The 22,801-nt window shown below is 36.4% G+C and overlaps 1 protein-coding gene across 1 annotated transcript in view; it reads left to right on the forward strand.

Moving 5' to 3' along the window:
- LOC122826602 (copine-9-like) overlaps window positions 1-22,801 on the forward strand; it is an 87,340-nt gene that overhangs the window by 46,481 nt on the left and 18,058 nt on the right. The window contains exons 7-16 of the mRNA XM_044108713.1: window positions 6,806-6,869; window positions 8,193-8,296; window positions 10,934-11,038; window positions 12,835-12,876; window positions 13,135-13,210; window positions 14,002-14,055; window positions 14,293-14,354; window positions 14,752-14,798; window positions 16,985-17,166; window positions 18,791-18,918. Of these exons, the coding sequence (XP_043964648.1) occupies window positions 6,806-6,869; window positions 8,193-8,296; window positions 10,934-11,038; window positions 12,835-12,876; window positions 13,135-13,210; window positions 14,002-14,055; window positions 14,293-14,354; window positions 14,752-14,798; window positions 16,985-17,166; window positions 18,791-18,918 (864 nt within the window). The remainder of the gene's footprint in view (window positions 1-6,805; window positions 6,870-8,192; window positions 8,297-10,933; window positions 11,039-12,834; window positions 12,877-13,134; window positions 13,211-14,001; window positions 14,056-14,292; window positions 14,355-14,751; window positions 14,799-16,984; window positions 17,167-18,790; window positions 18,919-22,801) is intronic.

Here is a 22,801-nt window from a genome sequence, read left to right on the forward strand (position 1 = left end):
CAAATTCAGAGAATAAATAAGTCCTGTAGTTCACAGCTCATCCAGCCAGCTCTGCCATGACAAGCACACACACAAAACTCTTCTTTTCTGCTCCTCTTCTGTTGGAACAAATGCTAAACCTTAGACCTGAAGCTAAAAGTGAGAAGATTTCTGTGACCCTGTTATGAATGTTATTACATTCAAAATGTGAAAATCTTTAGCTAAATTAATTTCAAAATCAATTTAACTAGTTATGAGACATTCTCTTTATTCAGTCAGTTAAAGTTTTGTCCATATCAGTTTTCTGTAGTACTTCCAAAATGTGAAAATAACTCCCACATGCTGTACCTGAAGCTTCACTCAACAGTGGGATGTTTTCTGCCACAGAGATCTGTTCAGCACCCCCTGAAGCAGAGGTAAAGGGGATTGAGTAAATGTTTAAAACACAGACAATTTCCGCTTTGAAAACCATAATTGGCCTTGAACTCACTCAACAGCCAAAAATGGGATGCAGAAAATCCTCCAGTGAAGAGCCTGCTACACCCATCAGCTTCAACCTTCAGCAGGCAGACACACAGAAGTGCAGCTACTTTTCTGGATTTGTTGCTTTATGGTGCTTCTCCTCCTACAAAATGTAACTGTACTGGCAAAATTACTGAAATAAAAAAGCTGCATACTTGATGGAAGTAATGTCGTAGAAGCAGCAGTGTTCCAGCTTCTGTGGTGTCCTTCCAGGATAGAGGATAAATGTTTAAACTCTGGAGGATTAAAATAATCAGAAAAGTCTGCAGCTTGTGTTTCAGTCCAGGAATATTTACGTTAGTCCTTCTTTTGTGTTTTTGCTTGGTTAGTTGTCAGAACCTCTGTGGACTGTACTTTCTTATCTTTGCCGAATTGTTTGTCTTGTGAGTCAAGGAAAGCTGTGAACTTGTGACAGGCAGTATGGACTCCATTTATTGTCATAACCAGTGAAGCTTCAGGTACAGCATATTTTTTGCAACAAGTTTAACTGGAGCGTGAATGTGTGCGCTACTAAGAAAGAAAACAGCCGTTCTCGAAACATCAACCTGGGAAGGGTCAAAAGGTCTTTACCAATCAATTAAAACTCCTTCATTATATAGTAATAAAGACTATTATAGTGGAAAACATTTAAATGGTTTATAATCTAAAGTGTGGACATGTAAAAGTAATCTTCTCTTTAAAGGGGCACTAATATGTAAAATCAACTGTTTTGAGTTTTACATCTTCCAAATAGCTTTATGTTATTCTTTCATAAAAAACAAACCTGAATTGTTGCCTTGATTCTTTCAGGCATGTTTGAGGAATCCCTGACTTTCCCAAGGTGACCACTCACAGCGGTGCCTTAATGTTCTCTTTCAGAAAGCTCCTTCTCCTTATTTCTAATGGAATAATTGATCAGATACGGCTTCAAAACATCCTCCAAAAAAAAACCAAAACAAGCATCTGATTTTGGTTAGGATCTTTGCAGAGAGAGAGCCTTATGCCAACACATTGGGAGTGTGCTCAACAAAAGTCCAAAATGCTGGACTGTACTGTGGTTCATGTAGCTGCAGAATATTCCCTGAAGTCATGGTCAGTTATAATATCAAGAAAAGGGACAATAATTTTCGGTAAACTGATCAATATGTCATCAGTTTCTTTATTTATAACGAAAACCAATATTATTTGTGTTATTGACAAGTTATTGCATTTGTATTGTGGGTAATTATGTTAGAAAATTGCTAAGTAACCACTTTTTTATTGATTAATTTATAAAATGATAAACCTACACATTGGTTAAAAGCTAAGGTGGAATGTCTGAGTAAAATAGTGTTGGACAAAAATCTATTGTGAATATTCTGTTTTGATGCTACTAATCCAAAAGATATAAGTTAGTGACATCAGTGACATCATAATACATCTGTTGTCACTGTAAAGGAACCCATGATGTTAGCTAGTCTTTTATTAAACATCTATTGTGTTCTAGGTTCAGTCCATAGCATCCAATGTCAGCTTTGATTTGTTTCCTCTAGTTGTTTACAGCATATGGAATATATCATATCTCACCTTATTTATGTGAGAAAAACCCTTTTCATCTTATTTTAAAACATAGTGTTATGTAAAATCAACTTTTTTGAGCTTTACATTCTGTTATATTGTTTTTCCCTCATCAAATTGAATATATAATAAACTTGTCATAATGTGAGAGAAAACAGGCAAAAATACTCTTACAGTCAAGCAGGAGAACAGCTATGTCATTATTATTCTGTACTTAGGAAGCCATGAGGGCTCACATGGATACTCCAGAGTACAGGCAGGGTGTGTGTGTATGCGTGTGTGTGTGTGTGTGTATCCGGTGGGCTGGCTGGCGGGTGTGCAGCTGGAAACACTGAGCAGGTAAATTCATAAATAATTCTCTCACTGTAGCCGCCTGCTACAGCTGGGAGTCAGCGTGAGTGAGAGAATCCATCGATTTGAAAAGTGCGTCATGCAAGGCTAAGGATTTAGGAGGCGAGGCGTGAATAGCTAACACAACACTCTCCCTCTTCCTCTGTAACCTTAAGTCAGTTCTCCTCTGCATGGGCTTTCATCTCCTGTCATCATGTATTCTTGCTTCTCAATAATATAAACCAGTCAAGTTGGTTTGTTATCCTTTGATGTGGTGTTATTGTGCAGTTGCTTCGTATGTTAAACTGAACTGGTGGGGGGAAAAAAAATGTCTTTGAAATTTCATGAAAAATTCAAAGTTTGTCCCGAAATACTCAAACTATTCCTAGAGGAAATCTTTCATGATTTTATAACAGACTGTGACAGGAAATTCCTACTTTAATGAAAAATGTTAATTCCTACTTTGAAATGAGCTCAGCTTTTAATCTTAATTTAATGCAAAATAGATCTTAATAAAAAAATTATAAATTCACAATAAACATATTTTCTAGAGGGGATATTGGCATGAAAATTTTACCACGTATCGGACAGTGTAACATTTCACATTGTTACATAGAACTTAACTTCTGAACTTACTTGTTTTGCTTTCTTTCCACAAACAGATTACACATGTTGTTACCAACACCTGCTGAAAATGTCAGGCCAATATTCTCTGTAGAAATATGTTGACTACAAATAATTGTGATGTCTTCATATTTTATTTTACCTCCTGTAATTAATATGTTTGAAAAATAACAGCAGAAATTAAGATTTTCTGAAAGGAACAATAATGCATTTTGAGCTTTCAGTAACAATTAAAACTAACTTTTACTTGATGTTTTATACGCAAGAATATTGAGTAGGTTGGAAACCAGACAAGCATATATGAATTATGCAGCTATGCAATTCATATACTTTATGAATTGCATAGCTATAAGTAAAACAAATGGAGTTAACATTAATAATTTTAGCTAGTACTTTAACAAACAAAATTAAACACATATAATTGTAACTGTAAGATAAAGTTAAGTGGAAAACACAGAAATTCAGAATATAACTAGAAACAAAGTTCAATTTAAAAAGTTGTTTCATTGACTTAATTTATATATATATATATATATATATATATATATATATATATATATATATATATATATATATATATATATATATAAACATAAGTTATATATATTTTTGATAACGGTCAGTATTTCTAAGTCAAGAAGCTTATTTTTGTAAGAAAATACATCGTTATTCTGATGTCAGATGCAGAAAACAATTTCAAACTGAAAATCAACAAGCATCCATCAGTGAAAGACATTGATAGTCATTGTACATCATCCTTATTTCTCAGAGTGATGCCAAACATTGAAATTGGATCTACTCTAAGAAACCTCTCATTTTTGTAACATAAACAGTTTCTTGTTTAGAGATCAAACCTGTTTTTCTCAAGATAATCTGTTATCCTGAAGGAAGACATTAATCATTGAAAAACAATCTGAAGTACATCTAGTGATGCAAACCCGTCTGTAGTTGCATCGCGAGCCACTGAAGTATACTAGCCTGATTGACAGCACTAAAACCTTCCTCCTGGCTCTGATTGGTTGTTTCTGACCAGGAGAGGAGACATTATCTGTCTCATTCTGTCACAACATAGTGACAGATTTAACAAATGAGTAAAAAAACAAACAAACAAACAAACCATTTTTTTATGAAAGTTACATATCCTACATGCCCCAGCTTTATGCTAATTTATTTTTGTAATTCAAATTTTTACCATTTCATACTCAATGGAAACACAGCCACTTACACATCTGTATGGTTTTGGTGAAACTGCCTGAAATGGCTAATGACCAGGAAGAAGCAAAAAAAAAAATAATAATAAAAAAAAATTCAAAAACAAAACCCCATTTTGAGTTAGCTTGTTTACAAAAACAAAAAAAACAAAACAAAAAACAAAACAAAACAGTGGAGCAACTCTAAATGAATACCCACTCTGGGAGCAGTGTAGCCAGTGTAGCCAGGAAGCTGTCCAGTACGGTCCGGCTTGTTGTTCCCAACCTGAGATGAATGTAGTAGGTCCACTTTCTCTCTGTGGTTTGTGAGACCTGCTTTAGATTTCAAGATAACATGATAGAAGTGATCTCATAGTTTATGAAATGGTTGCAAAAGCCCTTTAGTTTTCCCCTCAAAGTGGAACGTTTTAATCAGACATTGTCTTTAGGACCAGCCGCGCTTCCTTGCAGCGCCCGGCCGATAGATAACTCGCTCAATTTGGCGAACGGCTGAGTCACCCAGCACAAATTGCTGTGAAGGCGAGTCCGAGTTGAAAATATCTTAGGGTTATTATCTCTTTCTCCCTTGTTTTTTTTCCATCTCAGCCTCTTTCTCTGTCTTCATTCATCCTGCATTTATTTCTCCTTCTCCGACGCTTTTAAAAAAAGATAATGAAGCAGCACTCAGGCTTGGCCCTTTTGTGCCCTGGTGTCTTTGAAATTATCCTCTCATTTCGCCTTCCTCGCTCCCCGGCTGCTGCTGCGCCTCCCGCCTGTTCTTAAGGCGTGCGCCGTTTCTGTTTTCGTAGATGGTGTTGTGTTTTTGTGCAGTGCTCTTTGACAGATCACTCCCCTCGTACTTTCACAGTGTTCTTTTTGATCTCTAGGCTTCACATTCGATGTCATTTTCAATTGGACCAAAACAGAAGGACGCAAAAGAAACAATCGCGATCTATGAACACTTGCTAGAAACTAAATATATACCTTGTTATGCAAAGAACGCATGCATGTGTGCGCACACCTGAGCGAACACATTTTTATTTTTGTGTGACTCATTCTTCTCAGAAAACAAATGCAAAAAACGGTCCACCGCCATGAATATGCTCCGCTTATGCAAAGATGACTTATTTGCATTTTTTGAAATATCACATTTACACTTATTCATCAGATAACGTATTTTTCTGCCATGATGTTGCTTTAGTTAATCAGAAACACATGTCTGGGACTAATGTGCTGATGAGGCTCATCAGAAAATTAAATCTGGTTGAATCTGTAAAATATTTTCTTTATTTTATGACTGAAATCCCCTGGTGAGTGGGGGCCGACAGTGAAGCCATTCTTTGTGTTTTTATAGTGGTGTGACTTGATTACATTTTTAATAAAACTAATTCATTAACTTTATTAAATCTCATTGTCATTGAAAACTATATGTTGACAAAATAAACAATATTTTCATTTCAAAAACCCCATTTGTGAGAAAATTATTGAATAAATAGACATATGAGCTAAACAATAAAAATATATATTTTTTTAATGTTAATTGGGTTATTCAGCCATCAGATATATTAAAATGCTATTCTATCCAATAAGCATTCTTGACTATCCACATTTCTAACTTTTTTAGAAATGTGGACCGTTGATGTTAGCATGCTAATGTTCTGCTGCTACATGTTTAGCATTCAAATCCTATTTTAGGCTAATGTCTTTTAACACAATTTGAACACAACAACAGTCTTTTCTGGTGGCCCATCAGCAAAAATTTACTTCTTGTGAGCAAAAAATGCCAATTACTCTTGTGTGTCATATTTGTGGGTGTACCAGAAACGCGGCAATACAAAGTTCCAGCCAGAATCTTTGCATTGGCGCATATCAGTAAAATTAATTGTGTTTAAAAGTTTTAACACAATAGAATCTATGTACTTAATTATTCAAAATTGAAGTTCTGAATTCCTGGCCCTGGCTTCATTTAATATAAAAATGTAGGAAACAGCTGGCAATGTTAAAGCTAGAGCACAGTCAGGTTTTCCAAATGAGCAACAAACTTAAACAAACTGTCAAGTTATTACCAAAGTAGCTCACGGGCAACACATTTCATATTTTGGACTCACAAAGCCAAAAACCTCACAGGGTATCTGAATGGGCCAATATTCCAGTAAGCCATTGTGGGAATGCCAAAAGCATTTATCCCAATTTATACAGTTAGGAAGCAATTCTGTGTGTAAAAACAGTATTAGAAAATATTTTATGTTATTTCTTAATTTTTTTGTATTAACAAAGACAAATCCTTTCCCTAACTCTAACTGAAGTCAAAATGCAAAATAATGGTCCAATGTCAGGAATAAAAACAATCTTAAAGAGTGTATATTTCTGGTTTCAAATGTATATTTTCTTGTTGCATGTCATTGGGTATGTCGTCTAATTTCCACTTGGAGTCCATTTTTAGAATTGTCTCGCCCATTAGAGAGTAAGTGTGATATTTTCTGGGAAACAAGTAACTGCATGCCGGGCTGTCTGCTGGCACAATAACAGCTTTTAGCTATGAATGACATCTGCTTTCCATTTTTATTATTCACGCCTCGGTACAGTTACTGCATCTCTCTGTCTCCTTCTCTTTATGATCTCAGTGGGATACCAGGGAAGAAGTGTGGAATCATAATCTTGGCAGCGGAGGAGCTCAGTAACTGCAGGGTCAGTACACACACACACACACACACACACACACCTGTACTCATCAACATACCCAAATCCAGACAGAATATTCTACATTTTCATTGCAATATTTATGAAGTTGTTGTAGCAGTTTGCCTTTGTCTGTGTACACACGCAGCAACAAATCCCTGCACATATAAACATAGCGAGAAAATTTTATTGCAGAACTCCCCAGACTTCCTACCAGGGTTGTACACAGACAGACTCTAGGAGGGGTCCATGCCATTTTCTTCCTCCAGACAAAAAAAAGTGCCCTTCTGAAATCTTTTTTTTTTTTTTTCCCCAGAAAAAAAGTGTATTGTGAGAGGCTATTTCAGGATTTAAAAGCCCAATTTAACAGTGCCCCACATGTTTGCAACTTTGTATAAACCCCACACTGTCAATTCTGCATTTTCACAAGCTGCCCTATTTTTTCCCCACTGGAGCACCTTCCTCCATGCCCCCAAAAATGTGCGTACACACACCACTTCCTCCTGGTCCATCCAAGGTTAAACAGATCACATTTCATTAGCAAGAGTGCTCCACATTCCTCTAAACAGGTTTCAGATAAACTGTCAAGACGGTTTTCTGCCGCAAAGCAAAATTCCCCTCCAATTTCACAGTACCCCCCGACACACCCGACACACTAATGTACTAACTCCACAACCAGCCGATCAGATGCTTGGGAGAATTTCCGCGTGCACATGTGTGTGCTCATGAGATCATTATATAAACTGGCTTATCTTAGTCGTGTTTACCATTGCTACTCTGGGAGATTTTTGCTCCCTAACAAGATCCAATTGCTGTCAGTGGCAAGCTTACGGTTTTCCCAAGATGCTCTCCCCCAGGAGAAATCAACTAAAAGGTCTAATTATTTATCTGTCTATCTTTAATTCCTTCCTGCCTGCCTGCCTCGGTTGTCCCAGGCATCTCTGCGCAGAAGCAGGAAAAACACAGTTCCTCATTAACAGCCATAGCCACTCATACATATGTATGAGGCGATCCCTCTCTGCCTCCTTCTCTATATTGCAGACATGGCCTAATAAGATTTATTTTCCTCCCTAATAAATTGTGTAATTCTTATGGAAAAAATACCAAACTATTCATAGTGATCCTTCTTAATGTGTTGGTTCTTATTTAAATCACCACGGATTATTATATTTTTTCTGCCAATCACTTTCCAAACCTATTCTGCCAAAGTCTTGCACCACGTTTCTGCACCAGTTGACAGAAAATGTCTGCCTTAGAAAAAGAGGTTGCCCCGTTCGAAAAGAACTTGCATCAGAACCATTATGTTGTAAACCCGCTTGTCTTCTCCGTCAGGATATCGCTACGATGCAGTTGTGCGCCAACAAGCTGGATAAGAAAGACTTTTTTGGAAAGTCTGACCCGTTCCTGGTGTTTTACCGCAGTAATGAGGATGGAACGTGAGTATGACTGGTCAGGGTGGCTGGACGAGCCTCTTTTACTTTTAAAGTTTGAACAATGGAAATGCAGCAATCATAAACTCTCAGTAGTTGCCTTTCCATTACAAATGTGCACAAAACTCTGCCACTATTCTGATAACATAAAAATTGTATACGGTATATATGTAATATATGGTGATTCTATTAAATAAATTCAGTTAAATTCACGTGTGAATAAGCTTGTCCATGTAATTAGTAATAAAAAAAGCCATATTGCTCCATCATCAACCTACCATTTCCTTCTTTGTCTTTTCTGCTATACTAACGTTTGTTGACCATGTGACTTGTGTGATTTGAAAAAAGTCTTTCCATTGCAGTTTTGCAAAAAACACAAATTTTTATTTGGCCTTAAAGCCACCTCACTCTATCGCGAAAACTTTTTATTGAAAAACATGTTTCTTCTGAAACTGGCAAGTTTCCATTAAACACATTTATTTTGCCAAATTGCGCAATAATATGGTCAGTGAAAACGCTGCTAGTGACAGAAAGAGTTATGCTCCAAGTTAATTAGCTAGAAAATAATCATTAAGCACTCATCTACTTGCAAAAGAAAAATAAATTTCCAAATTAAATTTTTAGCTAACATGCAAAATATTTAGCTCAAACCAAAATATTTTGTTAGCAAGTTAAATACTTAGCTCTGAACTAAATATTTAGCAATAATTGAGCTAACAAACTCAAGATTCTGGTTCAAGCTAAATATTTAAAGTACCTCAGACCTAAATGTTTGTAAAAGTCATCAGCTGATAAGCGGAGGTGAACTCCCAGAAAATAAATAAAATAAAAAGCTGCGTCTTGGGAACCTCTTTATAAGTTTCTGCCGGCGAGATTCATGAGTCATCTCTTTATCATTGTTTGCAACTTGACGTTTACCACTGGATCTACAGCCACAGCGAATAGCTAAATATTTAGCTTTGAGCTAACTAGATATTTTGCTAGCTACATACAAAGCTAGCTCAGAGCTAAGTAGTTAGTTTGGAAACTACATATTTAACTTGCTAACTAAATATTAATATTGTTGTTTTTGGGCAACTCGTTTGATTGTTGTATTTACTCTGTAAAATAATCTTAATGCGTACACCTGGCTGGTATTTGGTGAAACTTTGAATCCAACAGCTCTCACTGGAACATTCAGAGGTTTAGAAATGCAGATGTAATGCCATTAGTGTTCTTTGCAACACTGAGCCTTTTTTGTGATGGTCTCTTTGCTTTTACCTGTAGCACCAACTCTGAGCAAAACTTTGATAATAGAAAAGCCTTTTATAAAGATAATATTAAACCATCTGATATTGATTTTCATGCAGCGACTGGAAGCTTTCTAAATACTGACAAATATACTTTGCTTTTAGATGATTTTCCTCATCTCTTCAGTACATATTGCCCATGTCATTCCACTTTATTGCACATCTTAATTTATAAACTAATCAGTTAGTGTGCTTTATATCACATGTGTTGGTACTGACAAATAGTATAAATTTCATGTCAATAGGAATAGTAAAATGATGTTTACTGAGAAAAAACAGGTGTTTAATACCGATCTTAGCGGCTGGATATCCACAGCTGTCCAACGTTGGAAAACCTCGTTGAGTATTTTACGTTGAGTATTTCTAAATGCATCCAGTCAATCATGTTCAGTTCCGCATTATTAACTAAAGAAGTCGAGGCTCGTTCAGCTTTAGGGATCACAGGATAAGGCTGCATAGAGAAACCTTTTCAGGCAATTATCCCAAAGTGCCACCATTACTAATAGGCAACGCTGATGGAAGCACTGAACCTCAGCAGTCACTGGCGCTGCGCAATCCAGGCTTAAAAAATAACAGAGATGTGCTGGGAATGGACCGGGAGATTTTACATGACACCAATTACCACATTTACTTTTTGAACATGAATTAACTCGGCCGCCTGTGTCTTCTAATGCAGTTTTTACCATCTTTTTTTTTCAGGTTTTTACTTTCTTCCACAGATGTGCCTTTTAGAGATGTTTGCAGCATTAAATATTCATCTGCAATTGTTCTGTTTCACAAAAGTATTTATGCAGAAACGTTCACAGTTGCCTTGAAAGCTTTGTGCCAAATTGTAGAGAAAAATACATGAGATGGAGCGTTAGGGCCACTGTAGATGGGAAAAGAATAAAAGAGTATATTTCAAGGAGAAAATTATTAATTTCTGAGATTTTCTAGAAAAGAACAAGGAAATTTCTGAGTTTGAAAAGTCAAAAATTAGCTTTTAAAAAAAAAAATTGTAAGTTTGAAAAGTTATTTAATTTTTTACAACAAAAACTCAAAACGTTTTTAGACTAATCTCAGAAAATTTCTACAAAAAACATGGAGATTTCTGAGATTCAAAAGTTGAAAACTTTTGGACACTTTTTGAGTTTGGAAAGTCAAAAATTTCCTAGAAGCAATTCCAAGATTTCAAGATTAATCTCAACTTTTCAAACTCAGAAATGTCCTTGTTGTTCTAGAAAATTTCTGAGTTTCTTGGCAGACATATATTATTCTATTTTTTATCCAAAAATTTCTAACACTGTCGTAATGATCTGCCCACACTTATCTGCACGCTCTTTTTATCGCCTCATATCTCATCTTCTTTTGGCAGGTTCACCATCTGCCACAAGACGGAGGTGATCAAGAACACGCTGAATCCGGTGTGGCAGCCGTTCACCATCCCCGTCAGAGCTCTCTGCAACGGCGACTATGACAGGTCGGGAATATTCACACTGCTTTATTGTCCCGGGATTCACAAATTTGTTGATGTTTTTAAATTAAGAGAGAAGCACTCAAGTCTTAAAAAAAACATGATTAAATGGGGACAAGTTTCAAGTTGACTTTTAAAATGGATGACATCACCTGTTGCTGGGGCAGTCAGAATAATGCCAGCAGTCGGTCATGGTGTCCCAGGGACCAGCACTGGTGTTATTGAGACTGACTCAGTGTTCACACAGCGCCGTCTCATACATACCAATCGGGCCGGACCGTGCACAGTGTTTTGAGCGGCCGCTCGATGTTACAGTACCACATATTATCCACCCTGTAGAACAGCAGATGCTTGTGTATTGTTAAGTGATATTAAATTCTTTGTTGTTTAAGAAAGCCTTGATGCTAGGATCTGGCCAATTGAAGGCTACTTTTAGGAGTTTGCAGATGAAAATGTGGCTACCGATGTCATAAAGAACAACGCTACATGAATTCATGTCTGCCAGTCGGCTCTCTCAGCGCACTGGAATAAATTGAGAGCTGCTCCCATCAGCAGTTTATGGGAGAGACGAACACAGACAGATCCCACTCAGCCCCGCTGCACTACAGCTCTTTATTAGTTTGTTTTTTCAACATATTTATCATATTTGCCTATTAATAAACATTCATACATTGTTAACAATTTCCAAGCTACAAATAGACAGAGATTTTTACATAATGTGGATGAGGGAAGATATTTATTTTTAATGTTAAGACATTATCTTACAATAAATCCATTTATTTTGTCAAGCAGGCAGGATGCTTCATTTATAGTAGCACTCTACTGGTTTTCAAGAATCCTAAATCACCTATGTATGGATGGATGGATGGATGGATGGATGGATGGATGGATGGATGGATGATTCTCAAGATAGGAGTGTAAATAATTCACAGCAATGTGCATCTTTCAGACAAATCATAGAAAACCTTTTGAAGCTACAAACACTCATTACTTGTCGGCTTCATCAGTCTACTCCTTTTCACAAAGGTATCTTAACCTTTTGTGCAAACTTTGCAACAATATTGTCTATATTTTAGCACATCAAAATAGATTAATTGTGCATAACTGTTTTCATTCACAGTAAAGCCAATAGTTATGTATTTCCTGGTCTCTTCCTGCCGGCTTCCTGCTGTAAGGCTGAGGCTAGCCATGCGTTAAAAAGTTTGCATTGTGCAACAAGTCACTTGCTGGAGTTTTCAGACTTTTCTCAGACCACTCTGAGTAAAAAGAGATTACTGTAATGACAGCAATGACAGATAGATCTCCTGTGTCTCAAAGCTCTCACCTACAACCTGGTCATTGTGTGTCAGTCCCTCCCAGCTGCAGTCAGAGCAGAATATGCTCACATTTTTCTGCTGTCTGTGCTAATGACTTTCAATATCATGCAGTACTTTAGCCAACTAATGTGATGTTCAAATCACACAACTGAGCCAATGAACATGAAGGTGAAATAATTTTGATGCTAATGCATGCTAACTTCAAATGGTTCTCTCCTACATGTCAAAATTGTTCTCTCTCTCTCTGGACTAATTTGGGCCCAGAGTTCAGATAATCACCAGTACCTGCTGCGCCAACTCTCCTTCAGTGTGATTTGTCATTTATTCAACATGTAATTGTTCTATCTGCTTCTCCTATGATGGAGAGATTTTTTCCCTTCCTCTTAAGCCAGAACCTGCTATTCTTTTTAACTGACATGAGTCAGTGTGGTTAGGAGGAAATTTACAGAAAAAGTCTTGTGTTTAATTTTTTTTTTTTTTTTTTAGGACTGTGAAGGTTGACGTGTACGACTGGGATCGAGATGGAAGGTAGTAAAATCCTTTTTCTATTGTGTGTGTTTTTGTTTCTGACGAAGGTTTTGAGAATAGCGAACTGATTTAAAAGTTGTTTCTTCTAAGAAAAGAAATGTGGTAAACATCTGGCGAAATTAAGAAAGAAATGTGGACGTAAAGAAAAACACATCAACTCCTCTTAGATTATAAAATGATGTCTCCGCCCATTTGAACAGACTAAAATGCAATGCAATGTTTTTTGTTTTGTTTTTATACTTTTTTTTCTGTCTGCAGCCACGACTTCATTGGAGAGTTCACCACAAGTTACAGAGAGCTGTCCAGGGGGCAGAATCAGTTCAATGTCTATGAGGTGAAAAATATGCGTTTCTGTTTGTTTTCTTTCTATTCAGCATTGTTTGTTTGTTCTTTTTTTAATCTTTATGCTGTAATTCTTATATAAAAGATAACATTTTACCACCCTCTAAGAGCCTGACAGACGGCTTAGTGTATTTAGCTAGCTAACTCTATTTATTTATTTATCTGGCTAGCTGTCTTAGCGCCTTCCTAGCAATATTTGACTAACTGAACCTACAGTACATTGATAGGTAGGCCTAAACCTCAGCAGGTTTGAATTGTATGGTGGGTTCAATACGTCCTCTGGAACATAGTTGTGTGTTGGTGAAGATGTATTACAACTTCATCATTTTTCAAATACTTTCATATGCTGAGTAGTCATGAAAATTCACACATTTTAATACAGCACATCTTATATGGGCCTGGGCATTACACATTATATAAACATCACATCTGACCCGACAGTTTCAATAAGCTAAATGGGCCACAGGAAAACAACAGAAGAAACAGAATTATTCATCAAAGAGAACTTTTTAATTGTTTGTTGGAAAACAAACAATTAAAATACTTTAAGATTAAGACAGCAGCAAATGAAAGAAGTAACAGTCTCTAAGAACCTTCCTACTGTGATGGATGGATGGATGGATGGATGGATGGATGGATGGATGGATGGATGGATGGATGGATGGAGTCAAGCATCACTTTCTGCTGAATTATTCATGCTCGTTCATCGACTGCCCTTCTAGAGTACAAAGTGGGTCTTTTACATTTTCTCAATCTCCAAATGACTTTTCCATTCATCTGCAGGTTTTAAACCCCAAGAAGAAGGGCAAGAAGAAGAAATACATCAATTCTGGGACTGTAAGTGCACCCTGATCGGCTGTAATTCTCTGTCCTTTTCTCTGAACCGCATCGTTCGTACTTTTTAAGAAATTAAATTTCACCTCTTGGATCTGCTCCTTTTATTGACTCTCTGTGCTGTTTGGCCACCCGTTTTGTTTCTTGACCTTCCTCTCTTCCATTGTTCATTCATCCCCTTGCCGTCCGTGTGTGTGTGTGTGTGTCGGATGTTATGGGTGTGTGGTTGTGTTTTTCCAGGTAACTCTGCTGTCCTTCAAAGTGGAGTCGGAGTATACCTTTGTGGATTTCATCCGCGGAGGGTGAGCGGAATGATAATTAGCCCACACGCACCGCATGACTAAATAGATTTTTTTTTTCTCCCGTTGTTTGCAAATGTGTGTGTGTATGTGCTTGACTGAAGAGACTTGATGGGATTTCCCCAAAATCTCAACTGTGGGCATAATATTGAAATCATATTTGTTGAGAATTGATTACGTTTTGGGGAAGGTCTCATTGCAGTTATCTAATTTATTTAGTTCACCTTTAATTACGGCTTCCATTAGTTTGATCCAATTAAACCCACAGGGTGGTGTGAGGCTGCCGTCACGCCATACCAATTAGCCACCAAACACTAAGCCAGAAACTGAATTGCAGTGTATATTTTTGGTGAACTGCATGTCAGGTTTATTGAAGCACTTTATGTTCTATGTGCAACAGGACACAACTGAACTTCACCGTAGCGATTGACTTCACAGCATCTAATGGTAAGTTACTGAACAGACAGACTGGGCGGACGATGTGATTTGGCTCATTTTCAAGGAAATTAACCGTTTTTTATGGTATTTTTATTTTATTTAAGATGAAATATCAGCCAAACATCCAGAAGTTGTATTTGATCTTCAAGTGAAAGATGGCAGCCTAACAGGGGTTCCATCCATGGATCTGTTGATTCAACTTAGATCAAAAATCCATAAAAAATACAACTGAAGATTTGTGACTTGTCGATGTGGAAGACAAAACATTTTTAATAATACAGACAACCTCCCACAAAGCATTCGCTGCCACCCCACTCCTGTGCTACATAGCGTTGAACTGTCAGTCACGCTGCTATCCAGGCGCCGCATTTGAGGTTTTTCATTCCTTGCAGTTGCCATTTTACTGCACCGTCTCAATTCTTGTATTTTCTTATTACATGTTGGACTTGTTTCGTGTTGGACTCGGTGTACAACTATCTGCAGAAGTCATGGATGAAATGATGGCAGGTCATGAAAGGTGCATGGAGCTGCAGGGGAGGACTCCTGTGATTGATGCAGTCGTTTCATACTGATAGCTGTGAAAAAAAACAACTTTCATTTAATTTTATCTAGCAGCTGGTGATCACAGATCTCACCTGCTTTGTTTCCTCCAGGCTGAACAGCCATGTTCTACTCACTCCACATCCTTTTTATGCAATGTTTTGTTTGGATGTGGGTTCATTTCATAATTCACATCAAACTATTGAATACATTAGGATATTATTTACAAGCTCATTTCAGCAACTCTATCATTAAGTGAAATACATTATATAGATTGATTCCATATAGATTGATGTTTTCAAGATTTATGTTAAATATGTTGATTTTCATGGAATGAAAATGTGACATTTAAGAGTCCTACGATTATATTGTGACAGAGAATTAGAGCTCTGCTAAGAAAATAAAAAAGTAATAAAGTAAAATTACAAGAATAAACTCATGATATTATGAAAATAAACATATCCGAGAATAAAGAAAATACTAAGAGCAGAGAGTTGGAATATTATGACTTCATTCTCGTATTATTGACTTCAGTCTCTAAATATTACAACTTTATTTTTGGTTGAGTTTATTCTCGTTTTATTATGACTTTATTGCCACAGTATTATGTCTTTATTCTTCCAGTACTACAACTTTATTCTTGTATTATTTCAACTTTATTCTCATATAAAGTCGAGTATTCTTGCAATATTATGACTTTATTCTCTTCATATTATGACTTTCTTCCCGCACAAGTTTATTTTCATAATAACTTTGATAAAGAAATTTGGACTTAATGAAAAGCTTGTGTAATTCCTGCTTAAAGGTTGAAAAAAAAAACCCAGGCTTAGGCTATTCAGCTCTTGTGAGTATGTGAAACTATTGTGGATATGTGAACATCAACTGGACTGCAGTCTGCTCCACAAGCAGGAAGCGGACTACACTGCAGGGACTTCTAGGTAAATACAACCAAAACAAACATGCTAGCGCTAGCAGGAGAAATGACTCATGGTCTTTTGCCAATGACGAAATATTTTTGTTTACATGTCCTAAAGAAGGAAGCTGCGTTTGGTTTTCTTCAATAGTTCTTGGTGCAGCGGCACCATATGGCGGAGTGGAACAGGTTTTCTAAGGGTTTGTTTCATTTGACACCATGCAGTGTGAAAACGAACAGCACCAGCTGAGAATGTAACAAATGTTGTAGCTTTGGTCCCTAATTGAACAGAGTCTACTGAACTATTAGGTGTGAAAATACCCCAAAACAGTGGAAGAACAAAAAATATTGTGCAATCAAATGTTCTAAAAGATGCAGCAATCATCAACCACTTATTCTTTACCTTTAAGATGTTTTTTAAGCCCTTGTTTTTTTTGGGAAGGCACACTCACACCATAATGATAACAGCACGAAAACAAAAGCAAGCAAGATTAAATAAAAACTCAAAACACACCAATTTCTAGCCTTTGCTGTATTTTAAAGTCATTTCACGATTCTGCTCATGACCTTAAGAAAATGAAGAATTGTACTCCTAATCCCATAATTTATGTGAAAATCCACTTAGATCTGTTGCTGGTCAAACATGCAGTGTGAAGTAGGGCCAAACCCTCTGTTACAGCATGGAGATATTTCCTTTGGTCATGCCTGCTGCGTTGTCTTTGGGGTGTGTGTATCTTCTAAGGTAACCCGTCCCAGCCCACCTCCCTCCACTATATGAGTCCCTACCAGATGAATGCATATGCCATGGCCCTGAAAGCAGTGGGGGAGATTATCCAGGACTACGACAGTGACAAGCTCTTTCCTGCCTACGGTTTTGGAGCTAAGCTGCCCCCTGATGGCAAAATCTCCCACGCCTTCCCACTGGTAAGACGGACATACGCACACAACACATAGAAATTCACACTTGCGGAGCACGTCCGTCCAGTCGGCTTGGGCCAAGACATGTGGCTACAACAACAGCTGGGCACACGAGTTGAGACGATAGCTCATCCGCCTGCCAGCGGGAATCTCCCGGCAACCTCTCTACTTCCTCCTGCCTCCCTCCTGAGGGGATGAAGGCAGACTGTCAAACATTGCTGGATGCTAAGCTGAAGTAAAACTAAGGGATGTGTATTGTTAGATACAAGCTAACTCTTGATTACAAACTTTTTATTGCACAGGCAAAGATTATTAGGCAAATGAACACAATTTTAAAGGAATGCTTCAAATTCAGTTTTTTTATTGGATTATAGATGAATATGTTGTTGCATGTTAGGATGGAAATAATTAGAAACAGAATTACTTTAAACTCTTCACCACAGACTTTTACATTAAAATACTTGTTTTTTAACAGCCAGACACAGTGGTGTACACATTTCCTGCTATGTGGGTAAACATTCACAAGCTAAAGTGCTCATAGGAAGCCAGGGATTTTATTATTATTATTATTATTATTATTATTATTATTATTATTATTATTATTATTATTATTATTATTATTATTATTATTATTATTATTATTATTATTATTATTATTATTATTATTATTATTATTTATTTTTTATTATTATTTTTTGGAGGGGGGGACTCAAAAATAGCAGCAGTCTCCAAAATGTCTGAAGATCTTAAACCAAGTACATATGGAGCACCCATCCTGCCATAAACAAGAAGTAAGATACAACAAGAACGACAAAAAATTTAAAAAAAATAAAATAAATAAAAATTGTGAATATCTTTGTGAAGGAATAAAATAAGAAAAAAGAAAAGTATATAAAAAAAATAGAAAAATGACACAGGGATAAATAATATTAGATAAAAAGAGACAAATCAATAATAAAAAAAAATATTTAAGTTTGAAATTTTGATCAGTTTTTTATCTTTTTGCTCTTAATGGCACATTAAGTAATTAGTTTTGCTATTTTTGTGGTGAGTAATCAACTTATTCAGCTTTTATGTATTTATTTCTGAATCACCTAATAATAGCAGGAATTGGTCTTTCATACATGACAATTCACCTGTTAGTATGACTTTCAATTTCTCACAGAAGCATGAAAAACTGTGTTCCAAAGAGGATTTATTTTTCCTGCTGATAAGGGTGTAAGAAAACGGATGGAATAATTGATGGTCTGAACACAGCTGTGGTTGATTAGATCATTTAACCACCTTCTCTCCTGGTGATCTGTAAGAGTTGGTTTATGGGTCATCTGTGGGTTTTTTTTTAACTGAACAGAAATACACCAAATTCTGTAGTATATCTTCATATTAAATTGTCAAAGTCAAGCTAGCATGGCTGACCTTTGTCCCTCTCCCTAGCTATTTTTTATTTTTTATTAAAACTTTTTCCTGATTTATGAAATGTGATACTGTTGAACTTTATCTAGTAGTCGTAGTTTTGACAGTATGAATTAATTGCATCGTGTCTATACACAATCACCCTTTTCCCATTACAATAGTTTCCTTCCTATGTGTGTGCCTGTGTGTCTCCATGCTGTTCCTCTCTGTGCTGCAGAATGGTGACAGCGACCAGCCGAACTGTGTGGGCATAGAGGGAGTTCTGGAGGCCTACTTCCAGAGCCTGAGGACAGTGCAGCTGTATGGACCCACCAACTTCGCACCAGTTATCAACAAAGTAGCAAAGTAAGCTCAAAGGAATCCAACATTTTACGCTAACGACAAACACATTCCTTTCAGACGAATCCCTGTGTCTGTTTGATTCTCATTTTAATATCTGAAACTTAAAGGATTGAGAAGTGTATCTATGTTTTCACAAATTTCTCTCTTTTGGTCTGTTCTTGTTTAACAAAATGGTAGACTCTTTAAAATGAATTTCAAAACTGTTAAGGACAGATCATTCACCACAGAGAGGGGGTGTACTTTCTTTTTATCATGACTGTGAGCTAAAAAGATTATAGCTTCATAAAAGGTATCAGTAAAAAAATCCCACTTCCCCAAAAACCAGGAAGTGAAGGGGTGTAAAATGTTTGTGTTTGGTTTTACCTTTTGTGCTCATTTATTAATTTTTCAGAATTAATTTGCACTTAATTCCATTGACATCCATGTTTAGCAGAAGTTTAACATTGTTGGTAAAATTACCATAAAGTTGGAGGCCAGATATGTTACCAGAACATATCATCACTGTGAGTTTCCCAAAATCAACTTGAGGCAACAAACAACACAATTTATTAGGTTTTGCTTCTGTTTAAAGACATCAGTGAATTCTATAGCCTGTGAAGTTTTTGTTTAAATGATGTCTAATTTGACTCCCCAAAGCAGGCAGTGCAGTATGCTGCAAGGAGGTAGTTTGGTTATTGTCTATTCTAATCACATGAGACGCAGACCAAAATGGATTGAAGTAAATTCTCGACTGTTTCCAGTAAATCCTGTGACTAATGCAAGGTTTTTTTTTCTGTTAGTATTTTGCTGTTGCAGGCTTTCCCTGCATTAAAATTTGTTTACAGCCCCCTCCTCTTCCGTTTGGGGAGTGGAAATCTTTTCATTATCCCTCAAACTTATCTGGGCTTTCCCTCCAGACACTGTCGTGCTGTCTCCTAATCTAGATTCTTGGAGCAAACGCCATGTTTTTGTCCCACAATCCTTCAGTTTGGAGCTTTTTTGTGGACTGGTAGTTGAAGTGTAATAGACTTTTACAATACATGACGTGGTAAATGGTTGTCAGACAGAAAAGACTGCTGGAACAAGTACCATCCTGCACATGGTTTACCATTTTTGGATTTGGCCTCTTGGATTTCTGGAGGAAATATGTCATAATACATGTATTTAAAAGTTTTTAAATAATTCATCATTCTTTTTTTTTTTTTTTTTGCTTAAACCATTGCTTTAACAGAGTGCTGTTTAATTTTGAGAGCCACAGGAGACATTGTTCTGATATAAAGAGCCTGGATGTCCCACTTACACTTTGAGAAAATTTGCCACTTTAATCTTAGAGAAGTTTTTGGGATAAGTGTCTGACATTATAATCTTTAGGGTTTATATTTCCTAGAGATGTATCACTTTATATATCACCAGAAAATGTCTTAGCTTTAATGGTGTAAATGTATGACTTTAATGAATGACAGAAATAAATAAATAATTATTGCAATTTTACAACATTTTGACATCAGAGCATATTCAAGTTATTTATTGTAATGATGTGAAATTTTTGGTGGAATTTGTCCATTTTTGTCTGCTTTATCTACATTGACCCTAGTACTCACTGTAAGTCATAATCTTGGAATATTTTTGACCCAGTAATAGTAAAAATTGCTTTTCTGTTTAAAAAATTAGCTCATTCTATATATTCTATAATGGCGGGACTACTAACATGTTAATTTGGAGTAACTGACAGTGGACGTTTAAACACATTGAAAATTTTAATGCAGTTAATCACGTTTTTGTTTTTTTGTTTACATAGAAAAGGTTCCAGCCGGAACCTTTGTGGTCACATGTTTCTGGTACGTCAATAAATTTGACACACAAACTGAGGGTTCATTTAGCTTCAATAAACAATCTGATGGGATGCTGGAAGAGATTATTGTTGTGCGCTAAAAGGAGTTAGCCTATCAGAGAAGTTACGCAAGACTAAATTAGCACCTCAATGCTAAACATGTAGCAGCAGCACAGCAGTGCCAACGCTAACATCAAAGTCTATACTCCACATTTCCAAAGAAGTTCCATAAATAATCCGAAATTCCTGAAAAACTGGGAAGCTGAATGGGTGGAATAACACTTTGAACAAGTCTGTTGGTTGAATAACCTGAAAAACATATTAAAAACAATAAATGTCTTTTTGTTGCACTCATTCATATGCCTATTTATTCAAACCTTTACAGCAAAAAGTTTTTTTTTATTAAAAATTTTGCTTTTTTTGTTCTCAATTAAAATGTGTGAAAAAAGAACTTTCTTTTGCAGAAAGAGCTCTGCTCATCGAGTGAAGACGTGTTGTTTTTGTTTTAGTCAAGATTACTCAGATTCTTTGACGATTTTTTTTATTCTAACAATGAAGCTAAAAATCTCCTTGAAGACATCTAAACAATACTTTAATAGACCAATTTCTGCCTTAAGCTACCAAAATCAGTCAGAGGACACATTACGCTGTCAATGAAAACCCCATTAAATGATCATTATTCTACCTTGAAGGCCCTAATTGTTCACCTCTGATACAGAACTGATCCTTTAACAAGAAAGCCTTTTTAAGTGACGTGAGGTGGAGGAGGCTTTAACGGAAAAGCCACTCAGACTCACATTTCACTGACTTGTCATTCAAAAGGTGGTTTTGGCTGAAGCATGATCCAATTCTCCATTATAAGATTCTAAACGGGACATCATTTAGCAAATGAACACACTCTATTAAGCATCGTCTGTCTTTATCAAATTGTCATTGGTCTTTCAGTTCAAGAAAAAAGAATAAAAAACATGAATAGAAACTCTTTATAATTTAATCTGTAAACCTCCTCCTGCAGGTTTTAATTAAAAGAGCAGTTCAATGAAACAATTTATTTATTTATTTATTTATTTTTATATTTTGTTAAGTGAGTGGTTTGAATTATTAGGCTGCCTTCTCTTTTGTCCATGTTCTGGTAGGAGAACTGTCCAGGAACTAATTTCCCGTCACATATTTCACATGAACGTCATTATTATCTGGAAACATCAGAATTAACCAAGAACGTCTAAAAATGGGAATTCAAATCGAATGCTTGGATGACAATAGGCATTTTTCTGAGTGGATTGTATAAATGGAATACAATCTGCTTTCCTGAAAACTTATTGAATATCCCATTAAAATTCATAATGGAAACTGAAGAGGAAAACTGTCGTCCTGTCTAGTGGTGCAGGGAGAGCATTAGTTCAGTCCTGCATTGAGGGAGCAGACAATGGGCGCTGACGTTTGAATAGGACCGTTTCTCCAGCTGGAAGTATTTATTTCATGGACGCCCTATTTTCTTTCTCTGTTGTGTACAAGTGTTTGTTTGTGGCTTACCTTCGGCATCGAAATGTGTTCAGTCCCTTGATAAAAACAGCGTTGTCTCTTTGTTTAACCAGCTTTTGCTGAATTTAAATGAGGCTGAGGAGCTCCAGATGCTTTCATTTGAGGAAGAAAAACAACACAATGCAGTAATTCTTTTGGCCCAGCCAGTAACATCAAGGAGTTTCTGAGTCATTTTTTGTGTCAGTACTAAACTGTCAGGAATGCAGAGAACTAGGTGTTTAACCCTAATGCTTGTTTATTCCTTGTTTTAATGTGGAAAAAAAAATGACCATCCAGCCATTCCTAATCTTGAACAGAGCTTGAATGGTATCAGTTCTTGCTCTTTTCTCTCTCATTTCTTTTTTTTTTTTTTTTTAGCAAAAAAGCACCAACTATAACACTGGGAAATGATCTTCATTGGCTGGAGGCGAGCTTACTGAGACCAAACCAGTTAAAATGTACGAGTCTCGTGAAAACCAGCAAGCATATAAAATGTTTTAAACACCGTCTTCAAGACTTTGGAGTTAGTTTTGTTTTATTGAACCTAATCTGTGT

The sequence above is a fragment of the Gambusia affinis genome, linkage group LG01 (assembly GCF_019740435.1).
Source record: "Gambusia affinis linkage group LG01, SWU_Gaff_1.0, whole genome shotgun sequence".
NCBI classification, from domain to species: Eukaryota; Metazoa; Chordata; class Actinopteri; order Cyprinodontiformes; family Poeciliidae; genus Gambusia; species Gambusia affinis.